The sequence below is a fragment of the Neopelma chrysocephalum genome, unplaced genomic scaffold, assembly GCF_003984885.1.
Source record: "Neopelma chrysocephalum unplaced genomic scaffold, ASM398488v2 Primary Assembly neopelma1_26, whole genome shotgun sequence".
Taxonomy (NCBI): Eukaryota; Metazoa; Chordata; class Aves; order Passeriformes; family Pipridae; genus Neopelma; species Neopelma chrysocephalum.
The window spans coordinates 26,351,619-26,365,972 of NW_020897695.1; the positions used below are offsets into that span (position 1 = coordinate 26,351,619).

General features: G+C 41.2%; 1 protein-coding gene across 3 annotated transcripts in view; it reads right to left on the reverse strand.

Annotated features, from left to right (window-relative positions):
* Window positions 1-4,735: 4,735 nt before the first annotated feature.
* Window positions 4,736-14,354, reverse strand: part of NFATC1 (nuclear factor of activated T cells 1) — a 111,100-nt gene continuing 101,481 nt past the window's right edge. For all 3 annotated transcript variants that reach the window (XM_027676002.1, XM_027676000.1, XM_027676001.1), the window contains one exon: window positions 4,736-6,663. In XM_027676002.1, the coding sequence (XP_027531803.1) occupies window positions 6,661-6,663 (3 nt within the window). In that variant the 3' untranslated portion in view covers window positions 4,736-6,660. The remainder of the gene's footprint in view (window positions 6,664-14,354) is intronic.

A 14,354-nucleotide genomic window follows, 5' to 3' on the forward strand; every position in this document is an offset into this window, starting at 1 on the left:
TAAAGAAAATAGATGAGTTTTCATACACCCACCTCTGCAGATTCATCCTGGAAGTCAGGCAGAGTTTGCTCCCTCCCACGCATCACCTCTTCTGTGCTGCCTGGCCCTGGAGCCCCTTCTCCCATCTCCCACCTCTGCTACTGGGTGGAGAAACCACCACAAACCCACTTTAATCACTCTGACCAGCATGGTCTCCCTGGGGCATGTCCCAGGGGGACACTGGCACAGGGTTTGTTTCCACAGGTGGGCTAAATTGGGGCTGTTCTTAGCCCACGCCCGGCCAGCTCACACTCACCCCCAGTACAGCCAGGGCCCCATGGGCTGTGCTGTGGTGGGTCTCCCTTTCCTGCCTGGCTGATGTTGCTAGGTGGGAAAGGCCCGTGGCTTCTGCTGCCTTCCCAAGAAACTTGCTGCTGGAGCCATCAGAGTGTGCCGGCAGAGCAGATGGGGTTAAACACCAGAGGAGTGACTCTATATGCATGGGGTGGGTGGAAAACGGAGTAACTCATTCAATATGCCAAAAGGTATGTGCTCAATTTAGTGTATGATATGCTAGGGCCTATCTGTTTTGTAAGATAAAATATGCAAGAAACCTAGGGTAAAAAAAGTAATAAAAAGAAGAGATTGCCAAGAGGATGAGAGCAGTGGGCTGGATCAGCTCAGCCCAGGCAGGAGCCCTGGAAGGGGGCCAGGAAGGCAGGAAAGATCCATGAGGAGTTTTCTGCAAAGAAACCATTCAAGAATTGGGCAGAGGCAGCATGCATGTGATGCCTGTATGGCTCTGCTTGGGTGGAGGGGGAGCCATCGTCAGGGAAAGCAGCCCATCCCATGGATTTGGGAAAGAAGGTACAGTTTGGATCAACCTGATCCAAAGTAATATGTGGTTTGTATTTTCTAAGCAAAAAATTAAAGAAAAAAAACAAAAAAAGTAAGCCGAGCAAAAGATTTCAAGTTGGAGGAAATGTCATTTTTCCTATTAAAAACCAAAACAAACCAGACCAGAAAAACCTCAAATTTTGCAGTTAAAAGATTCCTGCCAAACACTGAAATATTTTCTGGTGAGGCCCAGAGGTCTCTGTTCTCCCCCAGTACCATGAAGCTGGTGTCACCGGAATGTCCCCCAACTGGATGGGAACACCATCACACTGAGTTTTGGGACCACCCACCATGTGTGTTCGTGGAGATTTTGCATCCCAGAATAGAGTTTATAAACTTTGCCAGTGCAGGGCCTAAAAAAGCATCTGAAAATGCAGAGGCCGTTCTCCTGGGACCTCCCAGCGTGCCAAAAACCCTCTCAGCAAGCCCCTGCACCCCTATCCCAACCAGCCTGTTCGCTGGTGGGCAAGGGATGATCCTAGAGCTTGCTGAAACCCTCGTGGGGAAGCCAAGAGAGTGATGCCAGCAGAGGCAAAACCATGCTCATTCAGGGTGCCAAAGGTTTGCTTACAAATACCTTCAGCATTGTGGGCACGTGGTGTCCTCAGTGGCACGTGTAGGGCACTCTCAAACAGGCAGGGGGACTGATGGGCAAGGGAGATGTCGAAAACAGCTGTGTGTGGTGCACTACTGCCTGGCTGGGTGGCTGCTCCTGCTGGAACAACTATGGACCAGAGAATTCAGTGAAGTGGCCATCAGGCTGAAAGCAAGCCCTGGGCTAGGGCAGCTCTGCCACAGGTACCCACTGTCAGTGTTTGCTCCGTTACTTTTGACCCATAAGCTTTCTATCAGCAGTGCTGGAAACAGGATGGGGACAGGAGCTGTCAGTGTGAAACTAATTCAGAAGAGGTGCTGGAAACTGATGCTGACGGCATTTTTGGAAACTCTTTCCCCAAGCTGAAAAAAAAGGGATTTCCTAAAATGACTGAAAATGAATTTGCCACATCTGCAAAGAGTAGTTTGTGGGTTGTCTGTCCCTGAAAGTAGCTGAGGAAACACTACAGTCAGCAATTTTCAGTTTAAATGACAAAAGCTAATGTGCCCATAGATGATGGCAAGTTCCATGTATACTACCAGTCACCTTAAATCCTGAAAATACAACTTTCTGAATTGTTAAAGCTCTACAAGTTTTCACAGTACCAAAAGACAGTCTCTTTGGCCAAAAAAAAGCTAGTTTTGGAATCAAGGATGAGCTGTAATTAAAGCCAACAGTATGAGAATTCGTAACTGATCTGCTCAGAACAAACTATTTGGCTACCTGAAGAGAATCAAAACATTTTTATTTTTTCGGAAAGAAGTGCAAAGAAGAAAAACATTAACTTTTTAAGAAAGAGGAAATTGTATGGGCAAGCTAAAACAGGCAAAAGCCTGACCTTCATATTGAGCAAGTGTATGCAAAGGTGGAAAAGTCAGGACTCAATATAGTTTGATGAACAATCCAATCATACTTATAACATGAAATTAGACCATTTATTTAAAAAAGAGCTACAGAAACCAAAAAGATCTTATGCCATTGACCTTAACACTCCGCTGTAATATACTTGATGAGAGGGATTTTATTTTTACTGAAACAGATTCAATTGATTTACAGTGATGAATGTAATAAAATTACATACATGGTGAAGGAAAGCTTAGCTTTAAGGCAGTAAAACTCTGTCCAAGAAACTTAACTCCTTGAAATGCACCATTTTCAGCTGGAAAGGAAAAATCTCAAAGGCACAACTCCAGCAAGGCTATTTAGTCAAATAGTACCAGATGGATGTGTGAGACTCACCTTCTGCTTCGATTATGAATGAAAGTAGTCACTTAGGAGTTTGCTGAAGCCTGTTTTTGCCTGAAGAAGCCTGGTCAAGATGGGGTTAATGTAGCCGTGCTTGGGTCTTTTGTGCTTTGAGGGAGGGATGTGTAGAAATGAGAAGGAAAGGAAACTCAGAGGAAGCCAGATAGCACAATGACTGAAGTATTTTGCTTGGATGAATTCACTCTGTGACCAGACATTTTGCTTCGGTACAAAATGCCATGGTCTCCAGGAGACACTGTGAATTTGTGACTGAGTTTTCAGTATTTTCCTCTTTCCAGGAAGCTCACCAACAACACAGCTCATGCTGTCCACATAAGGCATAAATATCACTATTTCCACCCTCCAGAGTGGGAAGCAGAGAAAGAGCCCTTTGACTGACCTCTGAAGAGCAGACTGTATCTGGGTTTGGATGGGCTTGGAGCATCTGCCTCTCCTTAAACGGCAAGGAGTTGGATAGCAGCCCCAGGGAAGCCAGGTGTGATGGACTGAGCAGGGAGTGACACCTCATACTCACAGGAAGACAAACCCAATGCAGAGCAAGGTCTTCTTTCAACAAAGGCTTTAATACATATTTGACTCCTTCTTCTTGAGGAAGTTTTGAAGGGTGTTTAAATGCTCACATAAACTCTGTGGTAGGCATGCTTATATACTTTCTAACTTGCCTTTTGTTCTGAAAAATCAAATCAGCTCAGGTTTTCTCCTATGATTTGGCCCATCAGGTGTCAGATGTTGGTACATACAGATGCACCACCTGATGAGGTGACTAGAAACCCAAACCTGTGTACAGCCCAGCTTTGACTAAGTTGACATCCTCCTGTTGCCCCCTTCTCCTTTGGGGCAGAGCAGCAAGGGGATTCAGGGATTAGGACATATCATACAGATCAGATTCATCAATCACATGTGTGGGCCAGCTGCAAGCTATCCCCTTTCTGCCAGCCTATGGGCAGCCCTCCCTTTGCAGGGCTACCAAAGCCTCCAGCCTAACAAAAATGTCTCTTCTATTTACCACATTGAAGACCAGAGATCCAAAGCCTACCCTTTGTAACCCACATATTTCAGAAATGGTTCCAGGGAGAGCAAAAGAAACTGCTGTCCAAGCAATATATACAGATGCAAGTACTTAGCTGCATGATTAATAAGGCAGTTTGTTTCACCACTTAAAATTCATCCAGAGGGCTCTTTTTAATAGTCAGAATCATCCCTGGCAAAGGTATTTTTGAACATACCTATTAAGACTATGCTCCAAGTTCAGAGTGTTCTGGCTTTTTGGTTTTGCTTTGTTTTTCAAAAAGAGTTGATGAAAACCATTTTCCTAAACTGACAGCAACAACCATAACACACGTACAGAAACAAGATAGCAGTCTCATACAGGAAATATTTCTGCTTTCATTTTTATTTTATGAATACATATACAAGAGATGCATAATTTTCCATTATCCAGGCTTAAAAGTAACAGGTTGGGGTCTGTCTTTTTCCTTTTTCCTTTCCAAAAATAGCTTAAAGAGGAAAATAAAAATAAGAATGAAGGAGGTGCAACATAGCCAAACCATATAGTTGAAAAGTTTGCTGAAATTACTGCTGAAACGTGAACACGTGGAGGATGTGCCTCTGTGTGTGTGTATTGTCCTGTATGGTTAAAGCCTCACCCAAGGTATTTATGTATATGAATAAAAAAATTGCTTTGGCATAACCAGAGATTCCTCCATGCACAGTTTATTGACATTTCTGAAATACTGAGAGAATTAAATCTGAGGATTATATTATATATTAGTTTCTCTTCTTGGCAGCAATGTCTTTAAATGAAGTGGAGAAATGAAGAAGAGTCCGTTGACAAGAGACTTTGCTTCCATACTAAGATGGTTATATTAGCAGAATGCAATCTGGTTCATAGAGAAAAGATGGAGAGATAGATATATGTATATAATGTAAAAATGCTTATTTTTTATGAGAAAGGAAGATTTTCCAAGATAACAAAAAATGAACCACTCTAAGACTAGCTTCCAGCAAAACATGTTGCTTTATTAGTTCTATTTTCTAGCTACAAGTCAAGCTGACATCTGTCAAGCTTTTTAATTTTTCATATGGCAGTCTATAAGAAACGTTTCATGCAACGTCTACAATGCTAAATACAGGGTAAATAACTGGGATTAAACAAGTGATGAATACAGACTATCATAAGGACCAATAACAGCATATTATGTACATATAGCCATATTATATTCTCATGTCTTCACAGTAATGTGCAAATGTGACAAATATGGCTTTCATTTTTTTCCCCCTAAAGAAAGTAAGACATAATTTTACAGAATAATGTTTTAAAACGCTTAGGAGGATTTCACTTTTTTGTGAAACCTCTTCAGTCTTCATTGCATCAGGGTTAAGGAGCCACCCCAGCTCGGGGGTGTAGTTCAGGTGTATTTCCAGGAGGGGGCACAGATTCCTAAGGCACAATATTAATGTTAAACATTTTTAATTTAAAGTCATGCTATTTTATTTTAGTTTTTTTTTTGTTATATGAAATAATAGGTTGCTACTAGTTATATAATAAGCAGTTGATTGTAAAAAATACAATGTTAAAGGCTACACTACATGCCTACCTGTAACTCCAGAAATATTAGCTAATCTGAAAACACACTATACAGCGCCGCATATTAAACCTCGGTGGTTTTTTGGTAATATCCTTTTTCATACATGTAGCAGAGAGTTATAAGGCTTCTGCGGAATAATAACATTATAACTGAACAAATATTTTACATTCTTCCATAATGGTATTTACAGTTACTATAATTCATATTTCAACATTTGGTAAATAACATGTATCTTGTATGCATTCTTCTTGCCTATCTAAAGTGCTTGCTTAACCGCGTGAGGAAAGAAAATGCATACCTGCTTTAGGTGCAACAAACCCTCAAAAAAAGTAGCTGAAATATCTGTTGTGGATTTGAAATGCATTCTCAGAAATTGAAATTATTGCTAAATTCAGTGCCCTTATCAGGCAATCATCTATATTATTTGTCATATATAAATATATGCATATATACTAGTATGTATGTACATGCATACACATTCATCTATCATGTAAAAGATAGATATCAATTTTTTGTCCATCAACCTTTTTTATTTTGTGCTATTCAACTCACTTGTGCTATGACAGAAGCTGGATAAAAATCAAAATCTTACCATGCTACTTCTAACAACCCTATGATTCATTAGCACATAATAAAGACAATATGCAAAAAAAAGATGAGATGATGACGAATCAGGAGGCTTTTGAAATGCACTGAGAATAAGGCAATAGGCTGTACATTACAGCAGAGGAAAAGCTGAAGAAATTCTGGAATTCATAAACGTGTCTTACTGGAGTTGGGACTGCTCTCCCTACTCTGCTGCAGAGTCCTACTTTTTTTTCCAATATCACTCTCAGGAATTCAAGCTCTACAGTTTCTGCACCTACCAACACTTTTAATGGTAGCAAATTCAAAGCTTATTAAAAATGCCCTGATGCCACAACCTGGTAAAATAAGGCACTTCCAGGGCTGTATTCCAGCGGTGCCATGCCAAAAAGATCAGCACTGGGAAGAAGCTCTCAGATTTTGCTGAGTTTCCTAGTTTTGTCCCATGAAATGCGCCATCTCGGAGCGTACTCCTTCTTCTCTCTTTTGAGATGATTTTCTTTAAAAAAGCTGTTTCATCAGTTGAAGCTGAGGAGCTACTTCTTTGTAAGCAAGAGGTAAATCTTCAGTTCCAGACATTCGGTAAGGTGGAAGGTCAGAGTGGTACCAGGCAACATCTTCATTTTATTTGGTATCTCTCTACTCAAGCTGACACACCAGCCAAGTCAAAAGTCTGTATTTCATGCTAAGCCCATATTGAAAGCTATGAATGGACATTGGTACTGGAAAGGTCATTCTTTATAATTTCATTTACTGCAAAGAGAGAAGACAAGAGAAAAGGAATCAATTAACATCCGACTGCTGCAGGCAGGTCTCTTCAGTACACAGCCCCCCGAACTCACATTTGTTCCTTGACAGTTTCAGTACAGCTCTGAACAGTAAGTGTAACATCACGAGGTAGCTTGTACAGGCTGATCACAGTGCAAAACCAGCAGGATTAACCAAGGTTATTAACATGCTAAATACCATGTAAAACCAGCCATCACAAGAACAGCAGCATCCTGTATCCTTGATTGCATCAAACATACTTCACATTTCAAATCACTTACAGATAAAACATTTCATTTGCTCTAGAACTGGCTCAGAAATGTAAAACCAAGAGAACAACAGAAGACCTCAGAATTATCTACTCCTTCCATAAAAAGAGCCATTTGGAAAGTATGTTAGCCATGGTAGGTACTGGTGGCAGAAGGCTGCAAATCACCGAACCTGGCTATGTACAGCTGCAATGCCTATACAGAATACAACTTCACATGCTGATTTTTTCCACTGTGGGTTGATCTAGAAAAAAAAAAAAACAAAAGAAGAGAGGAAACTGCTGCGTGCTTGCCCATTCCCTGGAGCTGGTTACATGTTTAAGTATATACCCTCCTGTCGTGGTGACCAAACACACGTGGACACGCACGCTTCACTTCTATCCACACAAACAGACAAGAGGGACAAACAAAACTCTCGGCAAGAGTCAGAGGAAAGAATAAACAAGGTCTGCTATCTCAGTATCAGCCAGTCAGACTGCATCTCCACTGATAAAGTGTTTTTTTCCTTATTCACAAGTTCTTCTTTCATTCTTTTCCCCCTCCCCTGAAGATCATCAAGCAATACAGTTTCCCACACTCCAATTATGTCCATGTGATTTTTGGCAGATGGACAGGAAATGACTGAACCTGGCAAAGGTCATCGACAGTGGACTACACAACATCCCTTTTATTTCCACTCCACCTCCCTACAGCAACTGCCACCACCTGATTTACACAGAGATAGACAAAATGCCATCACTAGGGCTATCACTGCTTCTGAGTTTCCCTAACATTGCTGGGACTGGGAAACACATGCCCACGTCATGGAAGCATCACGGAAAAGCCCGCATTTTCCTTTCCTTGTAGGCTGCTGTTCACAGCAATCCAGATAACTTCATGTGTTTACTGGAAAAGACCAAAGCCTGTCTAAAACCAACTTTCTGAACCAGTCAGTTGGGTTCTTTGGGTGTTGGGGTTTACGACTTGGTCAGTTTTTATGACTTGTTTTTTTGTTTTGTTTGTTGTTCTTGTTGTCATTTTGGTTTGGTTTTTTTTTAGTGCAGACCTATTGCCCACTTAGTAATTGTAGCACATTAATCAGTCAATTTGTGTTACAGGTCCTGGTCACCAAAACCAAATATACCAATGGATATGCACACTATACTTTGGAAAGGAAATATCAATTTCATCTATAACTACCTATTTACAGAAGAAAACTAAGAGAAATGGAAATGAGTTGTGAAGACAAAGCAGTTCTTTCACTTGAGAGTGCCGAGGTGTTAATCTTCAATATTACCAAACAGCAAACACAAATTCAAGCAGCAAGCCCTGCACTGTGGCAAAGACTGCTCTGCATGCATCCAAACACAGCAAGAAGTGCCATCCTTTTCACTTGTGTCAAGACTTCGTACAGCTTTTGGGACTGAGTCTCTGCCTTCAACGCAAACAGCACAGTTCTGTGGGATGATTCTTCCATGATGCTTTTGTAAAGATAGTTTCTGTGATAAATTTCTCAAAGCAATATTGGGTATGCAGCAAAACCACATAGCAACCTTGGTGTTGAATGTGACAATGAAAACAAATCCTCATATGGGCCAGGCAGTGTCATAGTTTTGCTAACTTACCCTCAAAGTTTCTGTTACAGCAAATAAAATGAAGATACTAGCAAGGCTATTGTCGCTCTTTGTATAGTTAGTCAGTGGTTAGAAACATTAAATAATGAATCTTTATGGTGCTTCTGTAAAATGTGAACATAAATATCACCTGTATTTCACAGATGGGGACAGAGAAGTGGAAACATGAAGGATCTCCCCATCTCAGCTGGGATTAGCACTAAGGCATCTTGAATCTCAGACTAATGCTACAACATGTGCTTGATTCTTTCAGTAAAACTTTCAAAAGCAAGAGCCTGCCCACGCTTTCCCCTATTAGAGCATCTAGCAAAGATATTTTGGAAGCAACTTGATGACATGAGAGTCTAAGAGCCAAAGGTTCACCTCCAAAATGATCTTAGAAACTCACAGGCTGCCCTTTCCAATCACGCTAGGTACCCTCAGCTGATCCTCTGTCACTCAAGTGCTCTAGGACACATGACTTACCCTAGATATGACGTGACTTTTCCTTTCAGCTGAGAGCCCACCTGCCTTGGCTCAGGCCATGAGACCATGATGCTCCTTCAGTCACGCTCTCTCCAACTCTCAGCAGCCAAATCAATCTGTCTGCAGCTGAAGTCACTTGTAATTTTGTTATTGACTCATACCACTTTATTTCTTGTTTTTATTATATAGATTATATATAAAATGCATAAATATTATATATAATATTTATTATATTTTATTTTATTTATTTAAAATATATTTCTATATTTTATATATATATATAAAACTTTCTCAACAGAGGTGGATTTCTGCTACCTTGATGAGTAAGTCTGGCGTCCCCATGTAACAACATTTGCCAGCTGTTCAACAACAGTCACTAGACAATGTCTGCACGGACTTAGGAGACAACAGAACCTCAGCCCAAGTGTACCCATTGCCACTGGATCTCACAATCAAAACCACCAAGAGGACATTCAATGTCTCTCTCATCCACAGTGGTACATGGACAGCATGGCTCAGACATTGACCTCTTTATTTCACTGTTGTTTGTCCCCTTTTAGCCATCGCAATGTCAAAAATGCAAAAAAATTCCCAATAATGCAGTGGAAAAAACCTGCAGAGAGGGACAAGGGTGCATGCAAAAGGCCCAGGTGGGGCAATACGTGATCTGGCAGTGCAGCTGATCTTGCAGAGAGCACTAAACACGGGAGCTGAAAGGGGAAGTGTGCTGAGAGCGGGCTTTCCCTTACTGCCCGCCAAGGCACCTGAGGCTGGAAGGAAAACCCTCTAGTGGGTGGGAACAGGGGAAAACCAGGAGGCAAGTGCACATGAAGTGGGCTGGGTGATGCTTGCTGGGCTCAGCTAGAAGGATGCTCCCTGCCACCTCCAACTGCATGGTCCAGCACTCCCATGAATGATCTCCCAACATTTTTTATTTTTAATTTCTGGAAAATTTGCTTCTTTTAATACTCCAAAACATATTAATATTTTTGTTGCATGTTAGGAAATATTTTATTTTGCATCAAATGGAATGTCTTGGAATGTTTTGTTTGACCCCAAGCTGATTTTTTTTTCTTTTCTTTTCTTAGGAAAACATTAATATTCTTGTTGTAGGTTGACCCAAGATTGTCCTTCCCAACAGCAAATCTAACATTCTGTTACTGAAGTATGGTTCTGCTAATGCATCATCTTTGTGATGCCCATCCACACTAGTGTCACAACTACCACAATGGCCAGTAGTCAATTCTTTGGGAAAGAGCTTAGGAACCAGTACACCTCCAGTGATGCTTTCTCTGGTACACCTTTAGTCTGCTGGGGGTCTTTGTGAGCCAGAGGAGGTCTGCATCCTTGTTTGTAGTGAACTTTGATGAACTTTCTTTCATGAAGTTTTCTAATAACCTTCTGAACTTGTTTTGGCCTTCAAGGTTTCCTATAGCAATGGCTTCCACAGTTTATGCGTGGAAAAAGTGGATGGTGGAAAAAATATGGCGTTTCTTTGGTTTTCAGTTTGTTTCTTGTAATTTATTTTATGTGTCATGTGAATGAGCTGACTGTTCCCTGTTCACTATCTCCTTTGCCATCTATTCCACTCCTTCCCCTTGGTATCCTCAGGGCTCCACTTGATCTTGTAGGACCACTGGAGAACTTCCCCAAGAAGCAAGATATACTGTTTGTGTAGACAAAATAACTGGCATTTTTCTCTTAGTTTTCACCTTTCTAACAAAATATTTATTATATACTTAAGGAGATTCAGCTGTTTGCTGTCTTGAATGCTCAAGTTCTGACTTCTAAACCTGTTACTATTACAAGAAGATTGTGTGTGCTCCACAGAACAGCAGTATTCAATGCAAGCAGTATTTTGGCCTGGGTTTGAGTTTCATTCCTAAAGCAAATGCTGTTCTTTGATTCTGCTGCGCTTGGATACGCATCCATTCATCTCTGTAGTACCATTCCAGGAGTAGCTGGGTTTTGAATAAGCACAGCATTCTTCAAAGGAAGGTTGCAAAGCCTCTACACTCATTTTTAAAACAACGTAGCCTGAGTACTTGAAAAGACCTATTTTATAAACAGGACAGATGAGATCCAACTCATTACCTGGCTTGTTGTAGGCCCTGCATACAGCTTAGCACCAGATCTGGAATAGCATGCAAGATGTTTAATCTTCAATGCCTAAAGTAGCAAATCTTTTCCCTTACAGCAATAGGTTGATCCCTATCAGATCAAACAGCTGAGTACTAAAATGTACAGTGCCTTTGTCATCAGACTTTTTTTTTCACTGTTTTTCTGCTGGCTTTGGGGTGGGAGGCCACTGTCACTTTCATAGCTAACACCTACAGTTCCCCACAATGCCTTCTCTCAACTGGTATTTTCCATTGTCATGTTCAGCTTTTCCACTGACAGAAAAGTCAAAAAATAATAATGCTGAGAAATGCAGGTAACACGTGACCTCTCTACCTGTCAAGGCTTCTGAAAGAGGAACCTTTCCTTTGCTAAACAGCAGATGCCACGGTAGCAGGATGTGGTGAGCTGTTACACCACATTTTAGTTTAATAAGTAGTTTTTTTCTTCTTGTATTTAGTTTTGCTTTGAAATGCCCTTGCAATGGAATTTTTTGCCTTATTAATTAGCAAAATCAGTGTCTTACCGATGCAACAGTTTGGGTTTCTGCACGGAACAGGACAACCAGTTATATCTGAACAAATGTATGTTCCATATATAGATGTGAACTTCATAGGAAATGGAATATTTTTAACATTTAGTGGCTGCACATGAATTCCATCAACTGGCAAAACTTTAAATTTCTGCAGATTTCTGCATCTGACTACTAATATGGATAACAATGTGGCTTTATTATTTATATTTGTTATTAATAAAATACCTGTTCTTCTAAGACAAAGTTCTGCCTTCCAGCTCAGAGACTGATCCCTCTCAGATCAAAGCAATTACAAGGTCAGTGGCACAGAGAGTAGCGAGAGGGCACATGCATGGGGTTCCTCCAACTGGAGAGCTTTTTGGGGATACAAATAGCAGAGATTGGAAGACTTCATACTCCTAAAGATGAATGTTACCAAGAGTCTGAAAAAATGGAATGTGGATGAAAACCATGGTCAAACCCACAACTATAAAGAGCTGAGTCTACAGTTTTGTGGGGGAACGATAGCAGTTTCAAAACATCCCATCTCTGTTCACTTTGTGAGCAGTAACATTAAGTCTCCAGTTTCTGGCTGGGTTAAGCTGCTGTCTCCTCACACATCACATACCAAAGGCTGTGGAAGTCAAAGAGCATCCTTCTAATGACTTCAATCCACTTCAACAGGGGCCCAGAAAGGCTGAGCAACAGAACTCTGGGCTGTATTTACTGCTGCGCCCCTTTACCACTGCACGCTTCTCTTCCGCAAGAGAGCTTTGTGGCTCTCCGCTCTGTAAGGGGTGTGATAGAGTTGAAGCAAAAGGGCACTGAGAGGTTATGCACTGAGCTGACACCACGTGATTCACACGTCCCCGTTCCCCTGTAAATAGCGACGGCAGCAGCTTGGTTCCTTCAGGATGGTTTTTGGTTTCCTTATCAATAGGAAGTGCCACATGGTATGTCCCAAGACATCAAGGCATTCAGGGTCACATCAAGTTTCTATCCACAAGTTGACCAACTAACTTCATGTCCACCTGTGTCCGCTGGGGACCACTGCCCATGGAGCAGAACTGAAGACGGAGGTTGAGATGCCGTAACGCTCTCTTGATGAAAATGAACAAAAGCAACCTGCTCTGACTGGTTCACATGGCTTGGAAAATACAAGTAATACCAGCTGCACCTTTCAAGCTACATGCGTGGAAAGCCTGTGGTAAACTATGCTCAGATTTGGCCATGTCCAGGCAATAACGCTTCATCTTTCAGATAGGTGTAACTGCTCAAGCAGTGCAGTGCCATGTTTGGATACTCTGTTTGGACCATGTTTGACATTGGTCAGACTGCACACCTTCTGTGTCACAACCTCCAGAAGGTTTGTGGAAGGTTTGAGCAACCTCCAGAAAGAGTAGCAGTCCTGAAAGCAAAACTGCCTCGGTTTAGCTCATCGTTTTTGCCTTCTGGCAGAATTCACTAGCTCAGGTCAAGCCTTACATGGGTACAACTACAGCGATATCCAGGTCAGGGATCTTGCCACATAGCTCATTACACAGCGTGGATGTACCCACAAGTGCTCTAAATTTCTGCTGTCACTATTCAACATATGAACAGAGACAGGGACACAGAGCTCTGGAGCGAGCATATGAGTTTGATGCTGAATCCATGCTACCTGTAGTAATGCTTTGTAGCACGATGTTCACTTTGCTGTCTATAATTACTGCCCTCAGATTTTTTTCACCAGTAATGATGCCATATCTTGCTCCATCAGGCTCTTGTATGTGCTTCATTTCAGATGAAATGCCACGTATTAGCCTCACTGAAGAGGAATTCAAAGATGCAAGTGAATGCAGAGGAAGCAAAATAGGAGGAAAAAGTGTTTTTCTTATCTCCATGGACAGATTTTATTTTAAGAGAAAAATTACTAAATATAGACATATATAGAGCAAGTAAAGAAATTAGGCTCACTCCATCCCATGATTAAAATTCTACAGTTTTTATCAGGGTATCTACTTCCTCACTATTAATAGGCATCATTCCTTTCTGACATATGAAAACTGCAACAAACAATGTAGAATTATGACTCAAATCACTGAAAAAAGTAGAGATGTCTTTTTCAAAGCTAGTAAGTATTGTCCTATGAGTAAGGTAAAACATCAGAAAACGGTGATACAAATTCCTGAGGTGCCAGACTGTAATGCAAAACTATAGACTGCATTAAAGCTTACTGAATTAAAACCCAAACAAAACAAGTCTCATGACTTGTTACATGGAAAATGTAACTTCACATGTTCCATAAAGAAGTCAGATCTTGTATTACCTCAGGTATCCTGAATGTGTTTAAACCTTAAACTTATTTTTGTCTGTTTAATCATAATAAGCCACCACCACAGAGTATGCTATTTTTAGAGACAGAGAATAGGACAGTGGAGCAAGTGAGTGACAAAAACTAGCAGGTTTTAATAAAACATGATCCTCCCATAAGAACGTCAGCTTGGCGCGATGCATGGTATTGTTGTGCATGACAGCCATTAACATGGAGTCATTTTCCTACCTGCTTTACCCTCTGCCTTATTTAGCTCAACAACCCCAACTAACCCAAAATCTCCCACGGCGGTTGTGCTGAGGAGAGCTAATGGGAAAGGTTCCTCGAAGTGTGATGACAGCACTGTGTGGCAGCAATTTAACGGGGGCTCTTGACTAGGTGGC